Source organism: Rhinolophus hipposideros (assembly GCF_964194185.1).
Source record: "Rhinolophus hipposideros genome assembly, chromosome: 22".
NCBI classification, from domain to species: Eukaryota; Metazoa; Chordata; class Mammalia; order Chiroptera; family Rhinolophidae; genus Rhinolophus; species Rhinolophus hipposideros.
The window spans coordinates 9,448,243-9,474,169 of NC_138068.1; the positions used below are offsets into that span (position 1 = coordinate 9,448,243).

General features: G+C 51.4%; 1 protein-coding gene across 1 annotated transcript; it reads right to left on the reverse strand.

Moving 5' to 3' along the window:
- Positions 1-18,635: 18,635 nt before the first annotated feature.
- SNAI1 (snail family transcriptional repressor 1) lies at positions 18,636-24,773 on the reverse strand. The gene is made up of 3 exons (XM_081034363.1): positions 24,580-24,773; positions 23,409-23,936; positions 18,636-19,636 (listed from the first exon to the last, which is right to left on the reverse strand). The coding sequence occupies exons 1-3, from the start codon at positions 24,659-24,661 to the stop codon at positions 19,452-19,454; spliced, it is 795 nt and encodes a 264-aa protein (XP_080890489.1). The 5' UTR covers positions 24,662-24,773; the 3' UTR covers positions 18,636-19,451.
- Positions 24,774-25,927: the final 1,154 nt, after the last annotated feature.

Sequence of the window (25,927 nt, forward strand, 5' to 3'; positions counted from 1 at the left end):
GGCACTTGCCTAAGGTCACAGAGCAGGGAGAGGGGACCCAGGGTCTGGATCTGGCGCTGCCTGAGTCTACTTGGGGCTGGGAGGCAGGGCTGGCTCTCACCAGTGGGGCCAGGACAAGGGGGCAAGGGTCTGGGTAGCCAGGCCCTCTGAAACAGGGTCAGGAGAGTGGGCTTTAGGGACAGGAGGCTTGAGTTTGAACCTGGCTCTGTCCCTGAAGCCTGTTGACCGCAGGTGGGGCTGAATGCTTTGGCTATCTGGGTCTCACTTGCAAAATGGCCCTAAGCCCAGGAGCTGCCCCCTGGGTTTGTTGAGAAGTTCCCGTTGAGCTAATGCTCACAACTAACACTTACTGAACAGCTGTGGCACACAACTCTGGGGCCCCAAGCTGGGCCTGCAGTCTGGGACTGGCTGTGTAGTGAGCCCTTACCATGTTAACTCAATCTTTGTGACCATTTGACGGGAGAGAGGTGCTGTTATCATTACCATTTTACAGAAGAAAAACTGAGGCAAAGAGAAAAGTGCCTTGCACAGCCAGGAAGGGGCAAAGCAGGAGATTTGAATCCTGGCTCCAGAGCCCACCTCTTAACCACTATCCAACGCCTTGCTCACGACCTAGGCGAGCTGCTATTACTGTTATTCTCGCTCTTGCTGTTGGTATCTGCCTGGCTTTCTGGAGTTGGAGTCCTGCACTGAGTTGGGAAATAGGGTAAGCCCAAACTTCCCAGTATCCCATCCCGAACAGCCACCCTGCTATGACCCTGCTGGGGAAACTGAGGCACAGAGTGGGTGTGTATGGTGCCCAAGATTGCACAGACCTGGGGTCAGCTATGCTTCTCAGGGCAGTATCACCGCCCAGTCAGCATCTCCTGGACCACCCCCACCACCACACACACACACTCACACACACACACACTCCCCTGTGGGGCAGGGGCTGCCTCCCCGCCTCCCCTGGCTCCACGCTGGCTGAGGGACATTTGTTACTGTGTCAGTTCCAGCTCCCACCCTGATGGGGGGCCAGCAAGCAGGGGGCTTCCTGGCGGCTCTAAGGGAGGAATGCGCCCCCGCCCCCAACCCCATATGGCCTCCATCCCGGCCCCATCTGCTTCCCATTGCCTGACGCGGGGCCGCCCAAGCCCGCCCGCAGGGGTGTGAAGTTTATGTGGCTGGGCCTGGAGCTGGCGGTGACAGGGCCACACACGCTCACACTGACACACACCGGACACCCCCACCAACACTGATGTGTGTGCACACTCATGCACACACACACAATATCCACCCTCCCATCTGCCCCCAAATGCACCCACATTCTCACACTCACACCAGAGACCCTCCTCACCCATTGACACACCCCAGAGACCTCCAACTCCCACACAAACATACACCAGAGCACCCCTCCCCACCAAACACTCACACACACACACACACACACACACACACCAACCCACTCTCAGGATGAACAACCCCAATATACCCACTCACAAATACAGATTCGCACATAATCACACTGGACTGGCCCACCCACTGACACATACACTTGTATCCTCCCAACATGTGCCCCCATAAATACACACACACCTCAGCCCCGACACCCAGATACACACAGGCTCACCCAGATGACACAAACACAAAACAGTGACCTACATATGGCCCCAGGTCCCAGAGAGACCACCAGGCACAAAATGGTTGCCCCCTCTCTCAGAATCCCATTCCCATCCCTGCATCTCCTCCATCCCCCCCACCTGGGAGCTGCTCTCCAGGTCCCAGCCCCCTTATGCCCAGAGTCTGGCACTTGCTGTCCTGCCCCATCCTCATTGCCTCCTAGGGTCTCAGAGCAGGAGGCCCAGGAGAGGCAGCCACAGCCTGAGGTCACCCAGAGCCTACTGAATTCAGACCCAGACCCAGGGGACTCTGCCTCCAAAGTTCTCTCTGGAACACCTGAGGTGTCTCCACTGGACTCACCTGAGCTCCTGGGTGCCTGGACAATCCCTAGAGACACCTCGTCACTCACCACCACCCCCAGGGCCCCTTGGTGGAATTCAGGGACCCATGAACTTGGACTGGGAAAGAAAGGTACATCTTGATTTCACTAACCTCCAACTGAAATTTGGCATTTCCTTCCCTTATGGGCAGATGTGGGAAGCGAACCACAGGCAGCAGTAGCTGGCCTGTGGCTTTGTCACTCAGAAATCACAGGCATTTCCAGGTTCCTCTACAGTGTCGCAGAAAGGCATTTTATCCTCTTCTCAACTTCTAAACTACCCTGGTTATTAGGCCCACTGCCAAATCTTGTCATTAAATGCGTTAATAAAGAGGCACAGCTGTCACCATATCAAACATCTGGCTATTAAATATTTTAATAAATCCAGTTCAATATAATTGTTTTTCTTTTAATCTTATACACTTTAATTTATAAATTTTCATCTTCATTTATAAACGTAAGAGGCGTCCATGGCACAAAAGCAGATGAGCCCCCGATCTAACCCAGGTACTGCATTATTTCACACTTTTACTATTTTTATACCTTTTTGTGGTAAGGATCACAGTGAGGCTGGGTCGTTTGGCCAAGATCACACAGCTCTAAATGGCTGAGCTGGGATTTGAACCCAGGCAGGCTAGTTCATCCTTCAGCTTTATGCTACCTGTCTGTGGAAACCCAGGGCCCATGCCCTGTCCCCAGGAAAAGGATCCCAAGGTCTAGGAGGCCCCGCCATACATACCACCCAGCCTGGGGACCCTGGGAACTCCCTGGCTAGCCCAGGGAGGATCCAGCCTGTGGTCCCAGGCAGAAGGGGGCCGAGCTGCATTTACAATGTGAGAGTTTTCTCACCAGTGGCAGTCACAGGCAAGGCACGCTCCCAGGTCTGCCTGCCCTGCTGGGGCTGCTGCAGCTGGACAACAACGAGCTTACCTCCGCAGGGTCCTGGAACCAACCCTCTGTCCTGTCTCTCTTCACCTGACCCTCATCTACCTGTCTTTAGAAGAAACCTGTCCCCTACAATGGAGTCACCCCCAGAAATGGAATCATCATGAAGAAAGGGGAGACTTTCTTTGCCCCGGTCTGCTTGGCTCTGTCCATTCATTCATTCATTTCTGTCATTTATTGAGCACCTACTGTATGCCAGGCGGGGAGGGGGGGCAGCAGAGGCTACAGCTGTGAGCAAAGTCCTCACCCTCATCCAGCTCATACACAGGTGGAGAACGCCGAGGAGAAACAAGGGAACAAAAAGGTATGTAATACAATAAAGAGAAATAAATCAGGGCCGGGGGGCCAAGAGAAAGGCCTAGGATGGGGGTCTATTTAGATGGTGGTCTGGGAAGGCCTCTCTAAGGAGGGGATCTTTGAAGGAAGGCTGGAGGAAATGAGGGGAAAAGCTGTGGGGACACGGGAGTAAGGAATAGTGTTCCACATAAAGCAAAAAGCAAAGTCTGAGGTCTGGCTGCCTGAGCTCTGCTTTCTGCCTTCCTAGACTCTGACTCTGAAATCAGGCCTTCCAGACCTTGGCCTCTCTCCAACTACCCTATTCCAGGGTCATCTGCCTCCCTTCCTCTGTTCATCCTCCCTATTCCTCTCTCCCACTCCCTCCTTCCAGCCCAAGGGCCCAGGGTGTTCATTATACGCTTATAAGCACCTCTGTAACTATTTGTTTCTCTTTTTTCAAGGGGACCCCTCTGTTGCCCCTTCTAGAATGGAAGCCCCAGAATCCACAGGCTGGTGGTCTTGCTCCTGCTCTTCCCCTAGCACTTGGCACAGCGCCTGGCCCATGCCCACTTGACACATGAGAAAACTGGGGTTCAGAGAGACACCTAGGCTGACTGCAGCCTCACCATGGCAGCCCTAGGGTCACTCAGCTCTGTCGACTCCAGGTCCTGGGCCCATTACCTTGACCTGATGGCCTCCTTTTCCAGAACCCCTGATTTGAATGCTGGCTCAGGTCTCACCACAGGTGGCGGGAAACAGCCCAGAAATCCGAATGTGCCACCTCTCCTGAGTATCTCCGCCTCAACTTGTGGTGACGCTTTGTCCAGGGCTTCCCACGTGCTGGCCACCAGTGCAACATAGCAACTCATTTAATCCTCCTGCCTACTCGAAGAGGGTTGGGCCCATTTTACAGAGGAGGAAGTGGAGACACGAGAAGCCAGGCTCCTGGAAGGGAGTAACAACTGGGGTAGTAAAGAGTAGGGCGGAGCTGCAGGGCGCTTCCACCTGCCGGGTGGTGTGGGGGGAGGGGCTGGGAATGCGCGGGGGTGGAAGCCCGAGAGCCGGGCTCACGTTTCCGGCAGCCCCCTCCGCCCCTGGCCGCCGCCGCTGCTGGCGGCCCCCTCATTAAGGCGCCTTGCCTTCCACCTCCGAATTTTCCACGCAGGGTTAGCCTGGCGACGCGCTGTCTGCGGGCCCCATAAAGGCCGCCGTGTGCTGCATTCGTCTCGCTGGGGGCCGGCGGAGGAGGGGCCGGCGGCCTGGAGGGGCGCCCGGCCTGCGAAGGGGGGGCTGCACCCGCCGGGGCCTGGCCTGCTCCTTGCAGACAGGGCCCCCTTCCCGGGATGCAGCCTGGAGAATTCCACATTCATAAACATACATTTAAAAAAACAAAACAAAAACACCAGCCGGCATTTATTGAGCCCTTCTAAAAGTGCCAAGAGAGCTTCGGAATGGCTCGTCCCAGGAGACCCTCCCTCCTTGCAAATTCAGTGTGGGAAAGGCTTCTCTGAGCCCTGTTCTGCAGGAGAGAAAACCAGCCTCAGGGAGTTGAAATAAATTGTCCACGGTCACACAGGAGGGGGTGGGATCATATAATGAGACTAAGCACAGCTCAGCTTTCTCTAAGAAGTACCTACTATGTGCTAGGCACTGTTCTAGAGATTGGGATACGTCAGTAAACAAAACACAAAACTTTCTACCCTCTTGGGCCTGGCAGTCCAGTGGGGGAGCCAGACACGAGCAAATAAACACCTGAAATACAGTGTCAGAGGGTGGTGAGTGCTCTGGGGAAAAATAAAGCAGAGGAGGTGGCTGGGTAGTGAGCTGGGAGGTGGCTGGTAGGTGGCTGAGGTGTTGGGAGGAGCTCTGTGAGAGGGATGAAGAGGGTGTGAAATGGTCCATAGGATGGTCAGGAATAGTCTCTTTGAAGGTTGGAGTCATGTGGACATCTAAAGGAAGGGTGTTCCAGGCAGAAGAATCAGCATGTGCAAAGGTCCTGAGGCAGAAGCATACTTAGCTAGCATTTCTTAATAATTTATTACAGGAATCTTTCATGCATTGTTTTTTCCATTCCTTTCAACCACTCTGCCAGTCCAGGAATCTATAATTCCCCTTTTCCAGCGGAAGAAATTAAGGATCAGAGAGGTTAAGAGGCCTATCCATGGTCCCCCAGCAGGTCAGTAGCCAGCCAGGCTGGGATTTAAAGCAGGGCCTCTTGCATTCATAATGACATGATCCTTTGACTTGGGCAAGGCCAGCTCTGATTTCCCATCTTTTAGCACAGGGACTGGCCAGGGCAGCAGGGCAGGGACAGAAGGGAAGAAGAATTTCAGATCAATGTCCACCTTACACTCATTAGTGGTGGGATTCCTCATTGTGGCTCATCTCTGTGAAGAAGCATGCCATCAAAATAATGCCTAACTTTCTTTCATCCTTTACTCTGTGTGGAGCGTTTTACATGCATTCATATATTCAACCGTCATATCAACTACTTTATGAATGGGGAAACTGGGGCACAGATGAAAGTCCCTTGCCCAAGGTCATGTACACGGAGAATGGCAGTGATGAAAATGATAGTAATAAAACTGCTAGCCAGTGTTTCCAGCGTATTACATGTAAAAAGTCTCTTCAGCCTTGGAGGTCCTACTCAGTTATCCCCATTAGATGAATGAGGAAACTGAGGCTGTGGGAGGGGCAGCAAGGGCAGAAAAAGAATTCTTAATGGCATTCGCTCCATACCCTCAGCTTCATCCTCCTGAGCTGGGACAGGCAGGGTCTGAAGCTAGAAACTGAAGATCAGAAGAATCACAAAGCCCCTTCAAACATTAGAAAGAGCACTGGTTAGCCCAGACAAGTGGGCAAAAGAAATGATCAGAAAAGAAATCCTCACAGGCTGGGAGAAACTATCTGCAAAAGACATAGCTCATAAAGAACTTGTATACAAAGCATACAAAGAACTCTCAAAGTTCAATAATAAGAAGTCAATTAAAAATGGACCAAAGATTTGAATATTGTATATCTTCACTAATTAAGATATATGGACTGGGGTCTGGCCCTGGCTTGGTGGCTCAGGCGGTTGGAGCGCCGTGTTCCTAACACCAAGGTCGCTGGTTCGATTCCCCCATGGGCCAGTGAGCTGTGCCCTCTACAGTTAAGACTGTGAACAATGGCTCTCCCTGGAGCTGGGCTGCCCTGAGCAGCGGAGGTTGGCGTGAGCTGCCAGGAGCACTGCCTCAGCCCGGCGGGAGTGCAAGGCTCATAATACCAGCATGGACTAGGAAGCTGTTTCCCACACAACTAGACTGAGAAACAACGGCTTGAACCGGAGTGGGGTGCGGGCGGGGGGGGCAGGCAGAAGATGGGGGGAAATATATGGACTGTAAATAAGTGCATGGAAGGATGCTCAACATCATTAATTGTGAGGGAAATGAAATGAAAACCACAATTAGATACCACTGAAGTCCGATAGAATGGCTAAAATCTAAAAGACTGGCCACACCAAGCGCTGGTGACAATGTGGAGGAACTGGAACTCTCGTGCACTCTGGTGGGAAGGCAAAATGGTGCAGCCACTTTGGAAAACAATTTTGACAGTTTCTTAAAAAGTTAAGCATGAATTTATCATACAATCCAGCAATTGCACTCCTATATATTTACCCAAGAGAAATGAAAACACATGCAGGAACGGACTGTTGATACACTGCAAAATGCATGAATCTCAAAATAATTATGCTGAGGGAAAGGAGCCAGACCAAAAAAGAGAACAGACCATGTGATTCCACTGATACAATTTCTAGAAAATGCAAACTGGTCAATTGTGACAGAAAGCAAGTCATTGGTTGCCTGGAAATGGGTGGAGAGGAGAGAGGAAGGAGGGAGGGAATTACAAAGAAGAGGCACAGGAAACTTTTGATGAATATTTTCGCTATCATAATTGTGCTAGTTTCACAGGTGTAGACATGTGTCAAGACTTATCAAATTTTGACTTTCACATATGGAAGTTTATTGTATGTCAATTATATCTTGAGAAAGCTGTTAGCCACACATGTGCACACACACACACACAATGAAGTACCACTACTCACCTCTTCGGATGGCTACGATAAAAACCGAGGATACCAAGCTCAAGATATGGAGCAGCTGGAAAACTCTCAGACATTTCTGGTGACAATGCAACACACACACAGCTCTAGAAAACAAAACTTAGGAAGTTTTTTTTTCTCTTTATCAACTTAAACACTTACTATACAACCCAACAATCTCATCTTAGGTATTTACTCAAAAGATATGAAAACTTACGTTCACACAAAAATCACCATGTGAATGCTTATAGCCGCTTTATTCATAATTGCAGAAAAACTGGAAATGACTCAAGTAGCCATTAGCTGCTGAATGAATAAACAACTGTGGCGTACGCAACCAGTGGAATATTAGTCAGCACTAAAAAGGAACACAGTATTGGTCTGCTCAGCAATGTGGATAAATCCCACCTCTAAGCAAAAAAAGCTGGCTTCTGAGGGACTGGAATGTTCTATTTCCTGTTTCTAGATCTGACTGCTGGTGCCACGGATGGGTTCACTTAGAAAACAGGCATGGAACTGAACACTTCTGATGCATGCATCTCCGTACAATTGTTAGATTTTCATTAAAAGGTAAAGGGGAAAAAAAATCCAGAGTTCCGAAAGACAAATGTGGTATCTGTCTTCCTCCTGCCCTGAACCCAGCCCCTCAGGCCCTCTCCACAGAAGCCACCAAACCCAGATGCTAATATGTCTGTATTTACCCTTGAAATGTTCTAGAAGGGCCTGCCTCTACCTAGATAAATTCTTCCCCAGCCTTTGGGTCCCTACATTTCTATTTTCATTTTTCTGAAGAGGCTTTCTGAGGACAAAAGGTTAGATAAGGACCGTGCAGTCAGGAAGATCTGGGTTCAGATCTCTGCTTGGACATTATTATCACCTGGGGTGGGGGGACCTTGGGCAAATGCCTCCTCCTGCTGGCACTCCAGTCTCGTCTGTAAACTGGGCATGTGATAGTAACAGCGGATACGTCTCCCAAGGGCTGTTGTGATAACCTTCGTTCCTGGGCTTTAGAGCTGGATGCTTCACTCAGCCAAGATCCCAGAGAGCCTCTGCCCTTCTACAAGCCAGGGTGAAGGACAGAGTGAGTGAGAGAACTCAGCCTTCCCTTCCTCCAAGCTCCTCTATGGCTCCCCAGAACCATATTCTTCATCAAGATCATCCGCAATTTTCTTTAATTAATTCAACAAATATTTATTGAGTGCTTGCTATGCGCCAGGCGCTGTATGAGGTGCTGTGCCCTCCCTCTCAGAGATCACCATAGTCTGGTGGGGAAAGCGGTGGGGCCCGGGAGGGAATGGAAGGGAGGGGTATGCAAAGTCCAGGGGTCTGTCTGTTTGGTTGCTAGGGATCAGGGGTCAGAGGTTAGGTCTCAGGCCCGGGGTCAACACAGAGGTGGGTCAGGGCAAGGAGTGGTGGTGGTGTTGCTGGTAGAGATGACTGGGGGAGGTCAGAATTATAAGAAATGTGTTTCTTCATTTTCCTCGCTGTCTCCTGTCCCAAGAACCAGTTTTTACCATTGCTACCACCATCCACCGTTCCATGGCTCAAGCCCACATCCAGGAGCGCTGGAATCCTTCCTCCGCCTCATGCCTCCTCCCTCATTCACTGTCCCCCCTCCCAGCCCAGGCACAGAGACATCTCCCACCCATCCTCCTCCCACCCACTCTCCAGCGGAAGCCACAGCCTGCAGGTGCCTCCTCTCTTGTCTCCCACTTCCTTTCAGTTCCCTTAGTCTATTTCCCACACCCGGCCAGAGGGAAGTCACTCCTCCGCATTAAATCCCCTGGCGGCTTCCCATGGCTAGAATAAAATCCAAACACCTGGAATCTGCCCACATCTCCCACTCCGCCTCCCACCTCTATCCCACCTCTCTCCCTCCAACTACACTGACCCCTCACCACTCCTTGAACACACCTTGAATATTCCCACCTCAGGGCCTTTGCACTTGCTGTTCCCTGCGCCTACAACTTCTTCCTCCCACTCAAGTTCTTTTTGCCTGGCTGATTCCTGCTCCTCCTTCCTATCTCTGGGAAGGATCCCCCGACTGCCGCCCACACCCCAAATGAAGCTCGTGCCCTCCTGCTGCAGTCTTTCCAGGCAATAAGGCGCCCCTTGCTGGGCTGTCAGCTCCCTGAGAACAAGGACCTGCTATCTGTTTGCTGCCCCATCACTAGTGCCTGGAACAAGGCCCGGAATGCAGTAGAGGCTGGGGGCACGTGTGCTGGACGCAGACAGGACTGAGCTACCGTCGCAGGGTCTCACAGCTGGAGCCGCAGACCTGCCCTCTGCCCAGAAAGACCCGGATGGGAGAGTCAGAGGCCCATCAGGGGCACACGAGCCTCTGTTCACAGCGGCTCCACCAGCAGAAATCAGCCTGGCGCGGGGCAGGGCAGAGCCTGGTTCATATCCTGGTGCCTAAGCAGAGACCCATGCATTTCACTTTTATTTCCCAAGAGAAGTAAGAACGTATCAAAGTTATATTTTATCTATGGCAATTTATCGTATGTCAATTACATCTTGAAAAAACTGTTACACACTCACACACATACCTACTACATTGGCTGAAAGTAAAAATAAAAACCAATAATAACAAAACGCTGGCAAGGATGGAGTTAGTGCAGGTTGAACTCTTGAATTTATTGGTGTGGCCCACACAAAATCTGGACAGGAATGCTCACACTGGCACTCTTCATTAGAGCCCAAGAGTGGGAACAACCCAAATGTCCATCAGCCGATGAGTGGATACACAAAATGTGGCCTATCCACCAATGGAATATTACTGGGCCATAAAAAGAATGAAGTACGACACATGCTCCAACATGGATGAACCTGAAAACGTGTGCTAAGTGAAAGAAACCAGACAAAAAGGACACGTGGTGATTTGTGTGATCCACTTCTATAATGCCATGTTTGAATGAAATGTCCAGAACAGGCCAATCCATAGAGACAGCAGATTACTAGTTGCCAGGGGTGAGGGGAGGAGGAAATGGAGAGTGGCTGCTATTAGACACGGGGTTTCTTTTTTCCAGTGATGACATGTTCTGGAATTAGATAGTGGGGATGGTTGCACAACTTTGTGCGTATACCCAAAACCACTGAATTGTACCCTTTAAATGGATGAATTGTACAGTATGTGAATTCTATCTCAATAAAGACGTTAAAAAATGTTGGTGCCACCAATTACCTCATAGCTTCATGTCCTTGGGAAAGTCCCCTGCGCTTCCTGAGCTCAGCCTCGGCCTCACTCACTCCCCGGATTGACCTGCACGCAGCCAGTAAACAGCCCTGCGTGGCAAATATCCACGCTCTTGGTGAACAGCAGACCCACCGGGCCTGGAGGAGGCACTGCCCATAGACACAGAAGCCAAGGATGAATTCAGCCCATGGGCAGTGTCCAGGATGGGCACCAAATGACACCGACATCGCTTTGAAGCCCTCGAGGAAGTGACAGGGTGACCATGATTACCAAAGGTAACTTCTCACCCTGGGTCATTGCCAAGTCTTGCACATTATGTGTGTGTGTGTGTGTGTGTGTGTGTGTGTGTGTGTTTAGAAAGAAAAACACATGCTCATCATAGAAAATTCAGAGATTTATGAAGAAGAGAAATCAAACCCCAGCTACCCCGCCATCCAGACAGAACTACCATAGACCCCTGGGACACACATTTTCCTCTCTGTGAGGGCAAAGCTGGATAAAAATGAAGGTACAATTTACCCAAATGGGTCCATATGACTTTCTCAGGCTGTTCTGCGAGCTGCTTCCTTCACCTGTCAGCACGTGTGGGCACCTTTAGAAGTAAACACTTGAGCATCTTGCTTATCTTTGAAAATATTTATTGATTGATTGTAAAGCAAGAGTTGCTCGCTGGTTTACAGGGGAAGCAGCAATAACACAGAAGCAGAAAAGGTAAAAATGATAGAAAAATGCTTTTCTCCTCACCAGCGCTTCATCCTACCCCTGGAGAAAAATCACTGTGAACAGTGGGGACGTAGTAACTTACAGCTCCTTCTTTTTCCTTTTCTTCTCCCTTCTTTCTTCCCTGCTAACAGATGTTCACTGATTACTCATTCATTCATTCAAGAAATATTTGGAGTGCTTGTCACGTGCCAGACCTTTTTCTTTCTCTGCTCTTGTGCTACATGCGCAATATGTTTTTGCCAGACTGTATGGACATTTACACGTATAACAGCTACAAAGTTCTCAGAATACTCAAGGGCTCCAAGGAACATATCCAGTCCTCTCGTGAGTTAGTTTATGGTGTCCTGCTCTTCTGAGAAGTGCTGGGGGGAATGTGTTTATGTGCTTTTTATTTTATTATTGGGTCAAAGGTTGAACATGTTTTACTGACATGTAAAGTGAGGCCGAGAGAGGGCAGGGACTCATCCAGGGTCACGAGTGAGGCACTGGTGGCACTCGGACCCACAAAGAAAGGATGGAGTTTCTTAGGAAAGGCCCTTGACCAGCTCAAGGTCATGTGCCTGGGGTAAAAATGGGTTTCCTTGGGTGATCCCCACCCCAAGCACTCCCCTGAGTAACACATGGGCTTCCTTTTTCCTTGCTCCTGCCTTTTCAGCCTCCACTGAAGTGTTTATTTTAGGCCATAGCACCAGCTGAATAGACTTGGGTTTGAGAACATAGGTTACCCACACCTGAGGCCTTTCCAGCTTATACCCACAGAGAGGTGGTGGACACAAACCTTCATGGAGAATCTTCCAGCTCCCCTGAGCCCTGGTCACCTGGCCACGCAAGGCTGGGGGGACACAGGATACTACACCCTGGTAGTCAGCAGGCCGGCCCTGGCCCCCAGACTTCACTAAGGGCAAGGAGACACAAAGAGCCAGAAAACATTAGGATTACGCTCTGTGTGACTTTGGGAAAGTTCTCTTTCCTTCTGGAGCCTGGATTCCTCTATCTGTGAAATGGGTGTAATAATAGCCAGTATTTACTGAGGCTTTACTTTGTGCCAGGCCTGAGGCCAAGCAATTGGTAAGTATTCACTTGTTTGCTCTTCACAACAACCCCAGGAAGGAGGGGCTGTTCTTCAGATGAGGAAATGGACCCAGAAAGGTTGAGCCACTTTACTGTAGGTCACCCAGCAGGTAGGCAGTGGAGGAGAGATGTAAGCCTGAGCAGTCTGGCTCCAGAACCGAGCTCTTAACCATCGTAGGACCACCTTTTATACTTATATTGCCTAGGATTGTTGTGAAGATTAAATCAGATAATCTGTGCAGAACAGGTAGTAAACCCTCATGAAATGTCAACTGTTATATTCTTCTTCTTATTATTATTATTTGCCTGTCTGATGGTTCTTTGCCTCACTGGTCTTTACTTCCCTCAGTTGCTGAAAAATCCAGCCAAGGCATTGTTTTTCCCCGTCCCTCACTCTTAGTATCCGTGAGTCGCTAAAATTCCCAAATATCTCTGACTCTACCCTTCCCTTTGCTTCATCTGCCACCACGAGGGCAGGGGCCTCCCTGCTGCTTGCATTGCTCCCCACACAGCTGCCCCAGGGATCTTCCCAAGGGACAAATCCATTCATGTCCTCCCTCCCCACAAACCTTCCCATGGCTCCCCAGGGTGCTCAAGATAAATCCAGAATTTCCTCCCAGACTTGCTTGGCTCTGGCCCCAATCCCAGCTGACCTCTCCCACCTTGGCTGCCTCTTGTCCATCCCATGGCACCTACTCACACTATATGTTCTGAGTTCAGGGGTCAGGGGAGCTTTTGCTTTTGGTAGTCTCTCTCTAGGAACCACAGAGGCAAAATCCAACTCCCTAGGGCTCTTCTTAAGCCTGCAGGCCGGCTTCCCAACTCTCCCTCAGGGTTTGGGATCCATTCCGGGGCCTGAGAAAGACTTGCCACAGCCTTGGCTGTAGCCACCTGTAGTGGATTGAATTGTGTCCCCCAGAAAGATATGTTCAAGTCCCAACCCCCAGCACCAGGGAGGGTAACCTTCCTTGGAAATAGGGTCTTTGTAGATATTAAGATGAGGTCGTATTGGGTCAGGATGGGCCCTCATCCAATCACTGGTATCCTTATAAGAAGAAAGAACACCGAGAAATAAGGACAGGAGGAAGGCCCTGTGAAAACAGAGGCAGAAATTGAAGTGATGAGACTACAGACCAAAGAACGCCAGGATTACAGGAGCCACCAGAAACTGGAAGAAGCAAGGAAGGACTCTCCCCAAGAGCCCTTGGAGAGAACACAGCCCTGCTAACACAAGATTTCAGACTGTGGGAGAGTAAGTTTCTGTTGTTTTAAGCCACCCAATTTTGTGGTCATTTTTTATGGCAACCCTAGGAAACTAATATATCAACCAACTGTGGGCGCCCCGTGTGGGTCCCAGGGTGTGGAGGGGAGTCTTGCCAGGTGGGTGGTCCTGCCCTCATGGGGCTCCTGGTCTGGAAGCCTCTCTTGTCCTGCAGGGACCACACAGGATATCCTCACCTCACCCAGGCACCAGCTTGGTCTATCCACCACCCCTGTATCTACACGCACCTTTGGCTACCTACCTGGCTGGAGAAGGATGTGTGGAGTTTCTAGAAGACTGGTTAAAGGACCAGATGGGCCCCTCCATGTGTGAGATTCTAGGCAAGCGAGTGTAGTCAGTCGTTAAAGACACAGACACTGTTCTACTTCAATTTTAAAAGTTTTAATTAAATCCACCCCAAAGGTAGAAAGAACAAAATGACAACAATAATAAAAGAACCCAGGGTTCAAATTCCAACTCTGCTACTTCCTTGCCGTGTGACCCTGGACAGGTTAGTTAACCTCTTTTTGTCTTGGTTTGCTCTTTCTGGACTCGGTTGTAACGGTTTAATGAATTAATCTATGAGACGCTCAGCACAATGCCTGAAAGTGCTGAGCACCTCCTAGAAAGTACTCCGTAAAAGTGGCGAGCACGCTGTGTTTCCTAGGGGCACAGATATATGCATTCATCATTCATTCAGCAGCGTTTTACGGAGTGTGCACCTCCTACATTCGAGACATGAGGCACCAGGGACCAGGCAGTGAATAAAGCAGACAAAGTTTCCACCCGCATGAAGCTGACGTTCTGGTGGTGGAGACGATCAACAGAGAAACCGTGAACAGTGAAATATATGGTTTGTCGGAGTGTGACAAGTGCCATGGAGAAAAAGCACGAGGGAGGGCACTGGAATGCAAAGGGGAGAAGGATGGTGGGGAAGCCGGCCAAGTGGCTTTCTGGGGGCTGAGTCTTCCTGGCAGGAGAACTGTAAGTGCAAAGGCCCTGAGGTGGCAGAAGGCCCCCTATGGCTGGTGTGAGTGAGAGATGTGAAGGAGGGGAAGAGGTAGAAGTGATGGGGCCAGATCTACAGAAGCCTGTGGGCCGAGATGAGGAGTCTGGCTTTTCCTGGGAATAAGATTGAATCCATGTGTGCATGTAAATATATGTTTACTTTCTTTGTTTCTTTGTTTTTGTTTTGGTTTTGTTTTTTAAGGAGGGCACAGCTCCCAGTGGCCCATGGGGGGATCGAACCAGAAACCTTGGTGCTACCAACACCACGCTCTAACCAACTGAGCTAACCGGCCACCCCTATTTACTTTCTTTAATCTAGAAAGAAAGATACAAACTCAGCTCTTCACAGCATCACACTAGATAGTAAAGGCATTGAGATAGTGTGTGCTGATCACACATTACTTGAGCCTTACATCTAATATTTTAATTTTTTAATGAAGAAAATATTCCCGTAACATGTGTGAAATTGACCATTTGAAAGCAAAGAGGAGCAAGAAAAACTCAGATCCCTGCCCGCAAGAGTACCACCCCCATCCCTGCTCAAGGGACACCCATGAGTAGCTGCCAAGTCACTAATGGGGCCCAGATGTGCCCAGAGGTGGCCCTGGCCCCAGATCTGCCTGCCTGGACACTGCATGGCGATCAGCTTTACAGCCACTTTATTTCCTGGACTCATTTTAAAGAAAAGCCCAGGGGAAGATAATAATGGCCCCACCAGACCCTGCTGCTCCCCATCCCACAGCTCTGCCAGGACAGAGAAGGGGAAGTTCTTCCCTACAGCAGAAAGCCAAGCAGTAAAAATAGAAGGAATGATGGAGCTAGAAAATCACCGTTTGGCAACCACCATAGTAATAATTGATTTAGGCAAAAATCACCAGTGAGGGCTAAAACTCGTGGGTGGAAGTTTGAGGAGTAACAGGATATTCACATGGTCTCGGAATGTTTCCCCGCAAGATAATGGATTTAGTACAAAAGGGGAAAAAGAGGAAATTTATCCCCATGAAAGCTGGCAGACATCACCTTAACCAAGTGGTCAAAGTTGACGTCACCAGTAATGGCAAGCTGACCTCCTTGTGCCTCCTGACAGTTTGCACTAAGAAAGACACAGTGACATTTCTGAGGTTCTGCCAAAAGGGTACAACCCGAATTCATCATGAGGAAGCATCAGGAAAATCCAATTTGGGGAACTCTTCCAAAATGTCAAAGTCACAAAAGACTGAAAAAGAACCTGTCTCAGAACGAAAAAGTAAAGAGACAGGACAGGTAAATGCAGCCTGTGATCCTGGATCCCTCCCCTCCCCCACTCCCTAAAAGCCTATGGCCGATGTAACTGGGACAGTTGGAGAAACTTGATTGTGACTGTGGAGTAGACAATAACACTGCACTAAAGCTACATTTCCTAGTTTTGATCATGAACTATGGTTATATGAGAGAATGTCCTCGTCCTTAAACATTGCAAGCTCAAATATTTAGCGGTAAAGGGGTATCACGTCTACAACTTAGTCTCAAATGGTTCTGAAAAAAATAATACGTATGAGTCTCTGTGTCTAGAGAGAGAAAATGCAAACATGATAAAATGTTAACATTCTGAAGAATCTGAATGAAAGGTTCCCGTTTATTGTACTTTTTTGCCCAGTTGAAATTATTTCAAAATAAAAAGCTTTTTTAGAAATTATAAGAAACAGTCTCCCTGTTCCCTCCTTCTCGTCTCCATCCATCCCATTCCACCTCCAAGACACACCCCTCCCCCAAAGAGAATGCTTTTATTAGATTATTGTAAATCCTTCTAGAGCTTCCGAAGGCAAATATAAACGAGAATGAGAATGAATAACATTACTCATTTTTGCCCCTCTTTTTCCCACAAAAGGGGGCATGTTCTGCATGATACTTTTTTCACTTGACAGTGTGGCTTTTCCATGTCAGATGGGGTGCCCTCATTCTTAGTAATGCCACCTCTACCCCACACTGACCCAACCTACCGGGTCCAACGTTCCCTTTTAATGACATCAAATAACTGTGACCCACTAGCCCTCAGGTTTGCCCAGCACAGCTGCTGGCACAACTGCCTCAATGCCTCTAAATCCAGTCTTCCCCAAGGCCTCCACTACCCTGGGCCAGGCCAGCTGGGCTCCCAGCCCTTCTCTCCCCTCCCTTGACCCTCGAATTCCACCTTCCAGGAGTCAGGGAATCTGTATGAGGGAAGCAGGCCTCGTTATGCCCCCCACTTACCCAGTGGCTGCCCTCTGGGCTGGGCTACAGTCCCGCCTCCTTGCCCCTCACAGGCTCTACAGGATCCAGGTGGGCTCACTGATCCCATCCTACCTCTGCAGCCCCCAGCACCCCTGGTCTTTTTTGGGGTGTGGGGAGGGGCAGCTCTTCCCAGCCTCTAAGCCTTTGCACTTGCTGCTCTCTTCGGTCTGGAACTTTCTCCTCCTTCAGGTTTCCACTGGAATGTCAGCCTTCCCAGAGCTGACTCTCCAGCTCTCCGCCTGCCTTATCTGAGGGAGCCCCACCCCATGGCTCTCCAGCACGTGCTCTCTTTAATTCCATCTTGGCACCCTCACTGTAGGAAAGCGGCTTGTTTATTTAATCACTTGTTTGTTTTCTGTCTCCCCAGCTAGAACATAAGTTCTGAGAGTGTGGGGCTATCCATCTGTCCACTGCTGTAGCCCCCAGGGCCTAGAACAGGACCTGGCACACACCAAGCTCATCAAAACCTGCTGAACGAACGCCCCTTTACAGTGTGGGGAGGAAGGCACTATCGTCACCCCATTTTAGGGGCAGAAACTTGGGGTTCGAGCGGGGAAGAGCCTTGCTCCATGCACCCTGAGTTGGGGTCATGAGCCAGGCATCCCTGGCTCCAAGATGATCAGAGCCTGGTGGACCCAATTTCAAATGCCAGCTGGGGGTTTCCACCAGGCCCGACGCCTCGGGGTGAAGTCATTTATTCATTCGCCATCAATGGCAGCACCTACTGTGGCAGCCCAGGGATGAGGGACACAGTAGGCCTTCAGCAAATTGGTGCTCAGCCCTGCATCCCCCACAACTCAAACTTCCCTTCAGGGAGGCCCGCTACAATTTGGCGATTGTTAGAGAACTTTTTTTTTTTTTTCCTTTTGGGAGGAAAGCTGCAAGTCATTAAGGGCTGCTCCCGGCCTGCGGGTCACCATTTCCTGTTTAGAAGAAAGAATCATCTCTCCTTTGGAACATGAATCTCCCCCCACCCCCAGCCTGACTCCGGGGCTCCGGGAGCTCTGGGACGCCTGCACGCCTGCTCAGCTCCCCCGCAGGAAACTGGCACCTTCAGCACCTTTTGTGCTCGAAAAGGACACTCATTTTCTCCTGGCCCCAGGAGGGCCCCAGAGGTGAGGTCACCATGACAGCCAGCCAGCCAGGAGTGAATTATCCCAGCCCAGAATGCGAGCCGACTGTCTTCCCGTCCTGTCCTGTCCTCGGAGCAGGAAGCTGAATGACCCCTACCCTTTGGCCTGGCTTCTCACCCTCCTGGCTCCAGCCAGCCAATTTCCTTGCATCAAAGGCCATTTGGTACCCAGCGGCCAGTCGGAGGTGTGGGTCTGACAGGGAGGCCGAGCGGGGCCCAGAGCCCTTAGAAACAGGAAGGACATCCTCTGTCCCCTTCTGGCTCATTGCATTCCACTCCCTCAGCTGTGAGCAGCAGCCAATCCTTCTCCAAAAGTCTTGCAGTGCTGGGCAAAGCCCCCAGCCTGTCTAGTTGATAAGACCCAGGGAGCCAGCTTCTCACCCTGTGGGTCTGGTGAGCTTCAAAATGAGAGAATAAACAAGGGCCGCCACAGAGAGAGTTAAGGAACCTGCACACATACCCGACTGTTCCCCCGGGTCACAGGTGTTTCCCAGCCTCCACATCACACAGGACACCAGGCTCAGAGGAAAACCCATTTGCACAAACAAGGTCCCTGACTGTCAAATCCAGGAGTCCAAAGTCACAGAGGCGAGAGGACATGATTCAAGGCTATGTCAGGAATATCTGAGCTCCACGAATCCCTGCTCAAGCCCCCACCTAAAGGCTCTTTGAAATAAATACCCACTCCTCTAGGAAACCAAGGAGACTTTTCTTATATATAAATTAACCACTTTATTGAATATCAATAAACTGTACATATAACTATACAAAACGTTTCCTTAGTACAAAATGTTGCTTGCAATATAAATACCAGTGTACCTTTAAAAAATGTAAACATCTTCCTGGGCCCACCTGTCGGGCCCCGAAAATAGTTCTGGGAGACACATTGGTTGGGCCAAAGCACCCTACTTGGGCCCAGGACAAGTGACAGCAATTACTCACATTCCCTTTTCAGACGTTAAATTGCCCATGAAACAGGTGCCACCGTGACAAACAGGAGGCTGAAATAGCTGGGGTCTAGACACGTCAAGTGATGACCCCCGCAGGCCTCGTGGGTGCCCCTGGAGGTGGATTATTGCAGTTAGTTATACCTCCTGGAGGGGCAGCCTGAGGGTTTCTGGGGAGGAGAGGGGTCCCCTGAGTGGGGTGGGAGCCTCCTATCAGTCTGTCAGCGTTTGTCCTGTAGCTCAAAGCAGCTGTATCCAAGTAGCTTTGGATACACAAACCCACACAGAAAGGCCAACTCCAGAATGCTCGGAGCAGTGGCCGCCGGATGGGATCTCCACTGCAAGCCACCCTCCCATCAGCCGTCCATAGAAATGTCCACTGGAAGGCCTCTTTCAGAGACGACCGAGGTCCCCAGATCAAAGAGAACTGGAAAACGGTCCTCAGAGTCCTGTGGGGCCAACGCAGGCAGAAGGGGAGCTCAGAAAGGAATTCCATGGTGGTGAGAAGGATGTGGGGGGGTCCTTTCTGGAGTTGGGGGAGGCCACTCCAGGGGGTCTGGAGAAGCAGTAGGAGCCCTGAGGGTCAGCGGGGGCCCCCAGAGCAGCCTGACTCTTGGTGTTTGTGGAGCAGGGACATGCGGGAGAAGGTCCGGGAGCACGTTTTGCACTGGTACTTCTTGACGTCTGAGTGGGTCTGGAGGTGGGCCCGCAGGTTGGAGCGGTCTGCGAAGGCCCGGCTGCAGTGGGAGCAGGAGAAGGGCTTCTCCCCTGGGGAGAGAAAGCAGGAGGGAGTCAATGAGACTGCTAAGTCGCTTGGGACAACAGCTGACATTTATTGAAGTCCCTACTCACCCACCCCAGCCTTTTAGAGCCCAACCCTGAAGGAGTGCCATGACAGAAAAACCAGGCCGTATCCAGTGTCCAAAGGCCTGGATTTGATTGGGAGCTCTGCCACTTCCCACCGTGACCTTGAACAAGTCATCTGCCTTCTCTGAGCCTCCATTTGCTCCGCTGTAAAATGGGGCTGTCCTTCCCCCCACTCATAGGGGCTGGTAATTGAGAGAGGGTAGAATAAAGCACTTCACCACCTACACTGTGTGGGCAGGCAGGAAGTGCTCAACAATGATGGTGACTGCATTTATTGAACACTTACTTTCTGCCAGGGACAGTGAGAAGCGGTGTACACTTATCTCCTTTCATCATACACTTGCCTCGGTTTAGATATGGTGAAACTGAGGCACAGAGAAGTTAAGCAGCATATGCAGGGTCACCCAGCAGGAACCAAGCTACCTGACTCCAGAGTCCTTGATTTTAACCACTACACAGACTGCCTAAGGTAGGGGGACATTGGGGGTGGGTGTTCCCTATTATCGCTCCTGGATTAATTTCATCTGGAGTCAAAGCTTAAGAGTCAGACTTAAAGGCCTCCTTGGGCCCCACCCCTTACCCCCCACCCCAGCAGGTTTGGCCACTGCTCTGGGCTGCTTCCCCACTGACAGTGATCATACTCTGGGTAATTTCAAGTCTCCTTGTCTGCCCCTGAATCAGGCTGAGTCCCATGAGGGCAGTGGCCTCCCATGAATCCATTCCAAGCCTCCAGCCCAGGGCCTGGGACCTCTCCCCCCACAAGAGGCCATAGAAACCTTTTACCTTAGGACTTGTTTAAAACCCCTCCCCACTTGTGACCCTCACGCCACCTGCCTGGCCAAGACTGTTTTGGGAAATCTTACACACAGGGCTGAGTACACAGTAAGTGCTCAATAAGTGCTTGTACCATGAATAAGTCTGTAACACTGTTTTGTTTTTTTTGTTTTTAAGGTCTCAGAGAAACCGGATCCTTTAATCACCGCCAGATAACCCCATTCACCAACTTTTCATAATTCTTGCCCCAATCAAGTGGATATAGTTCACGGTTCAAAAACATGGACAATGCCATGTTTTGTTTTTTCTTGGGGGTGCAGTATTTCCCCCAAAAAAATTCAGAATAGTAACTCATTAAACAAATACTTATCAAGTTCCCACTATGTGCCAGGCACTAGCCTATAATTCTGAATATTCTCTTCCAAAAAATACAATTCTCCTCTCCTCCCACTCCCAGATTGATCGGCCTGAGGCCATGGCCCACTGGTTAAATCCCAGTGTTGGAATTCAAGAATAGCAGGGATGAATGAATCCCATCAGTCTACTGGGTGCCTGGGGCACTGTGCTGGGCACTAAGGGAGGAGTCCAGCAGTCCAGATGCCTGAGGCTGACTGCAGACCCATCCATTCAAGGGCTCAGTCTCCTGAGGCAGAGTGGGTACCTGGCTGGAGGACAGGGGAAGGGTTGTCATTTATTTGCTCCACCATTATTGACTTCCCTCTGCATACCAGGCCTGAAGGGTTTGATGATTGCATTCTACAAGGTCTAAGTGAAGTTCTTCCTCATTCCCACACTCCCTTCCTTGTGAACTAAAGGCTACTGTAGGCAGATGGGGTAAATGGGAGGGAGTCCTATATTCCCTGGGGCACTGAAAGCCACTTCCCTCCCCTCCTTGACCAACAAGGTAAAGAAGTTCTGACTCCTGCCTTATAAGCTGTGACTTGGGAAAGTAACTTCCTTCTCTGTGCCTCAGTTTCCTCATCTGTAAGGTGGGGATTATTGGCACCTCCTTCCTAAGGTAGTTGATAGTTACTGCCTTACACAGGTGAAGGAAGCCCCTAACACTGACTCCACAGCAAGTGCTCAAAGAACTGTCACCGTCATGCCACGTATGACTAGACAGAAGCCTGAACAAAGGGGGAAGGAGGCCTTGTAAGATGTGATGAGGTGGAGGTTTGTGGGCAAGACAGGGGTGCAGACCTCCACCCGACCGAACCCCCACCCCCCAGACGCCTTTATGGTGCTCCTGGCGAGTGTGAAATCGGCACCAGGCCGGCGGGGACAAAGGCCGCCAAGGGGGGCACTGTACATGCGATACTACCCGGATTAAAGGGGCCTGACACGACGTGGGCCAGCAGCTGCGCCCCAGAACAGGTGCTGGGCACCGCTGCCCCATGCACCTGCTCCACCCGCCAGCCCCCACCCACTGGAGCCACCATTAAGGGACACAATGGGTGTCAATGAGGATGGCGATGGTGCATTTCAACAAGCTTTTTGTGTCTGAGCCATGCCTTTACATTAAAATAATGTCCCCTGAAGGGGAGAGTAGGGGGCCCAGTGGGGCACCCCAGGGCTAACCCCCCACAGATACAGCCCTCATCAGCTGGGTAGGCACCCAGGACACAGAGCAGGCAATAGGACTTTTTATATGTTAAAATCAGGGCCATTTGTGTATAAAGTAAGAGAAATGGGTGGTGCTTGTCTGCAAGCTGGGGAGGATGCCGCTTTATAGAATATTAATGACACAAATAATGCCTGCAAAATGCATTACACCCAAACCACCCCACTGACCCTCATGGCTCAGGTCAGCCACTGGGCCAGGAAGTGCCAGAACTGAGTCTCCAACCCGCCAGATTGACCCCAAAGCAGATAGTATGACCCTTGAACCTTTGAGACCACAACAGTCTCTCCAAAAAGCAGCCCCAAACACGGGTAGCCTCCACCATTCAAGTTCTGAAAAGTGACTACTTTTCACCCATTTCCAGAAAGTTAAAGGACAGAGGCGGCTCCATTTCACAGTTTTCTACACATTCAGTATCATGTTTTTGAAACACCAAGACATAATCGTGTTTTCTGCCAGCAAAGGTGTTCCCAGGTCTGCATGATAGGATCGAGTTTGTCTGCTCCACAGTGGGGGAGGGGACAGCAGATCCGAGAACCCTCACGATAGGAACTTATTAAAAAGCCATTAAGAAGCCACCAAATCTTGATGGCCACCCTGTAAAACATTATCATAATCCGGCCTATATGATTATGCAGTCATAGTCTTCAAGCTCAGAGAGGTTAAATCACTCGCTAAAGGTTATACAGAATGGAAGCAGGACAAATACCAACTACCATTTTTTGTGCATGCTTATCATGTACCAAGCACCACCCCAGGTGCATTCCCTATGCTTTCTTTCATTAATCCACACAGAAACCCCCCAAGGTATTCTTATGCTCAATTTACAGATGAGGAAACTGAGGCTCAGAGTGAATCATCAGCCCAAGGTTTGAAGAAGTTCTCAAAGCAGGAGTCAGGTGGGGGGTCTAACAACATCCTGTCTGGCTAGGATGGAGGTGGGGGTGGGCTGGGGGAGGGTGGAGCAGGGAGGGCCTTCACACCTGGCTCCAACAGCAAGGTGTTGGTTGCACCTTTCCCATACCCAGCTCCAACCCATTTGGCTGAGAAACAGACTGCAGAGGGACGTGTAAAGTTTATCTACTTAGCCCATCTGCTTAGGTGATGAATGAATGTTTTAGCCAAACATTTCAAGGAGCCAGGCCCCGAACTCTTGAGCTGAAAGTCAGGAGACTCAGTTTCTACAATCTGAAAATAACAGCAAGTTCAGTCTCACAAGAGCTGGTAAAGAAGGCGGTAGGGACAGTGAGAGGGCAGTCAGCCCGCAGGGACACTCACCAGTGTGGGTCCGGACATGGCCCTGTAGCAGCCAGGGCCTGGAGAACGCCTTCCCGCAGGTGCCACAAACGCAGGGCAGAGTGTGGCTTCGGATGTGCATCTTGAGGGCACCCAGGCTGATATATTCCTTGTTGCAGTACTTGCAGTTGAAGGCCTTGCGGGACTGGGGGTCCTTGGCCCCGGAGAGCCCAACCAGCTGCTTGGGCAATGGGCCCAAGCCTGGGAAGGCAGCATAACCCTCAGCCTCCAGGGAAGAGGCTGAGGTGGAAGAGAAGGACGAAGGAGCCGGTGAGGGTGGGCTGGGGGGCTGGGAACCTTTCCCACTGTCCTCATCTGACAGGGAGGTCAGCTCCACAGCCTTGGGGATCTCCTGGGACAGAAGGGAGGCCCAGCCAATTGGCTGGGCTTGGGGTGCCAGGAGAGAGTCCCAGATGAGTGTGGGCAGTGAGGCCGTGGGGTTGAGGACCTCAGGAGGTGGGATGGCCGCCAGCAGGTGGGCCTGGTCGTAGGGCTGCTGGAAGGTGAACTCTGACGGGAGACAGAGAAAAGGGCAGGATCAAGCACTGGATCAGTCAGTCAACAAACATTAGCCTGAAGCGGGATAGGGGCTGAGTGGGGCTGGCACTCAATTATCAAATAATTACAACTCGAACAAATAGGTTTTTGCTCTTGAAGAGCCCTCTCCTCACCCAGGTCACCTGGTTCTCCCATCTCAGCCTCCAGATCTTACAGGAAGGATCTTCCCCCCTTTCCAGCCAACCCAAGGGGGTTAATTCTCCCGAATTCCCCAAGTCTCCAGTTTAATACCCCAGCACCCCACGTCCCCAATCACACCAGCTCAGAGGCACCACTCTCTTCCCCAAATCCGCTGACTCCGGACTCTTCCCAGCCTCTGACCGGCGTCTCTCCCAAAAAGGGCCCTTCCTCTCTCATTTCTCACTTGCAGGGCTCCTCCGCCTCTCGGCGGCTAAGAAGCGCCCTCAAACCGAGACCACCAACCTCTAAAAGCCCTCCCCCAACCTCCCGGATCCACCTGCCCCGGGCTCCTCATACCCCTCCTCACATTTCCCCACGCCTTTGACTCGCTTTTTGCCTCCAAGTCCCTCTCCCTAAAGTGTCCCCTTCGCATGTCCCCCAAGCCCCTCCGGGGTCCGGCACCCGGTCTATTCACCTGGAGAAGAGTCGTGCAGCTCGCTGTAGTTGGGCCTCCGGCGGGAGCAGGCAGACTTCCTAACGAGGAAAGAGCGCGGCATGGTGGCCGAAGCAGCCGGGGTCGCCAAGTCGTGCTGGGGTCGCAAAGTCCTTTACCCGCGAGGCCGCGCCGCTGCGCTGTGAGTGGAGGCGCTCTGCCAACTCGTTTAAGTACTCCAGCCCTGTGAAGGGCGTGGGCAAATGATGCCCCGCCCCTTGTCACCTCCGCGCCAATCGAGGAGCGCCTTCGACAGAGGCCACGCCCCGAGCAGGTGCGCCCGGGGCTGGCGGGGCTCGCGCCGCTTGGGGCTGGATGCCCGGCGGGGGTTGCTCGGAGGCCGGGCCCTAAGCGCTGCACTGACCGCCCGGCGTTGAGCTACCGGGGGTGGGGCGCCGGGCGCAGGGAACCCCAGGCGAGGCGGGTCCCCCTTCGGGACCCTGCGCTCCCGCCAGCTCAGCGCGGCCGGGTCGCCTGCCTCTGGCGCCCCCTGGCGCCACGCGCTGCGGGTCTGGGCACCTGGCGTTCCGAAACCTCCTCCGCCTCCTCCTCAGGCCTGAGACGAGGGCGGCAATTTCCTCCACTGGGCTGCCGCGTCCCAAAGAGCGTGGCTCCGACGAGGGGACAATGCACATTTCGGGGATGGATGTGAGGAAATGGACACGTTACGTGGCTGCTGGCAGTATGAAAGGCCAGAACCTGTTTGCAAAGCAAACAGGCATCATCTAGCAAAATGCATTCATTCCTTCACTTAGCAAATGTTGACGGAGCGCCCACTATGTGCCATACACTGTTACCAGAGCTGGGGATTCATCAAAACACTCGGGGTCTCTATCGAAGACTAGCTCCCTGTCTGGTGGGGGAGACGAAGTAAATAGAAAAGTATAAAGCGAAGGGAAGTGTGCTTTGATGGGGGACGCCACAGGACGCTGCGACAGTCAAGAGGCGGTTCACCTGACGGGGGCTCGAGGGCGGCTTCCCAGAGGAAGTGAAGAAATACTGAGGGGAAAGGCCCGAGGCAAGAATCAGTACCTACATCAGAGCCATTGAGAGCAGCTCCCAGGGATGGGGGTGGGGCGGGCAGCCGGGAGGGTTCAGATCTGCGGGGCCTCCAGCGCCTGGAGGAGATTGGACTTTGTCCTAAGGACACTGGAGAGCCAAGGAAGGCTTTTCTGCTGAGGAGGGCTCTGCTTAGAGCTTTGTTGAGAAAGATCACTCTGGGCAGGTGGGAGAAAGTAGTAGGGAAGGGTGGGGCTGACGCGGGTGTCCTCACCTGTCTAGGGGTCATCAATCCTGTGTCTAAGGGACCTAACACTGGGCTCCACGAGGG

Excerpts from the sequence above, each read along its gene's own strand:
- SNAI1 (XM_081034363.1), bottom strand. The coding sequence starts at position 24,661 with ATGCCGCGCTCTTTCCTCGTTAGGAAGTCTGCCTGCTCCCGCCGGAGG. Across the intron at positions 23,937-24,579 it reads GCTGCACGACTCTTCTCCAG|AGTTCACCTTCCAGCAGCCC; the intron begins GTGAATAGACCG and ends GTCTCCCGTCAG. Across the intron at positions 19,637-23,408 it reads CCATGTCCGGACCCACACTG|GGGAGAAGCCCTTCTCCTGC; the intron begins GTGAGTGTCCCT and ends TTCTCTCCCCAG.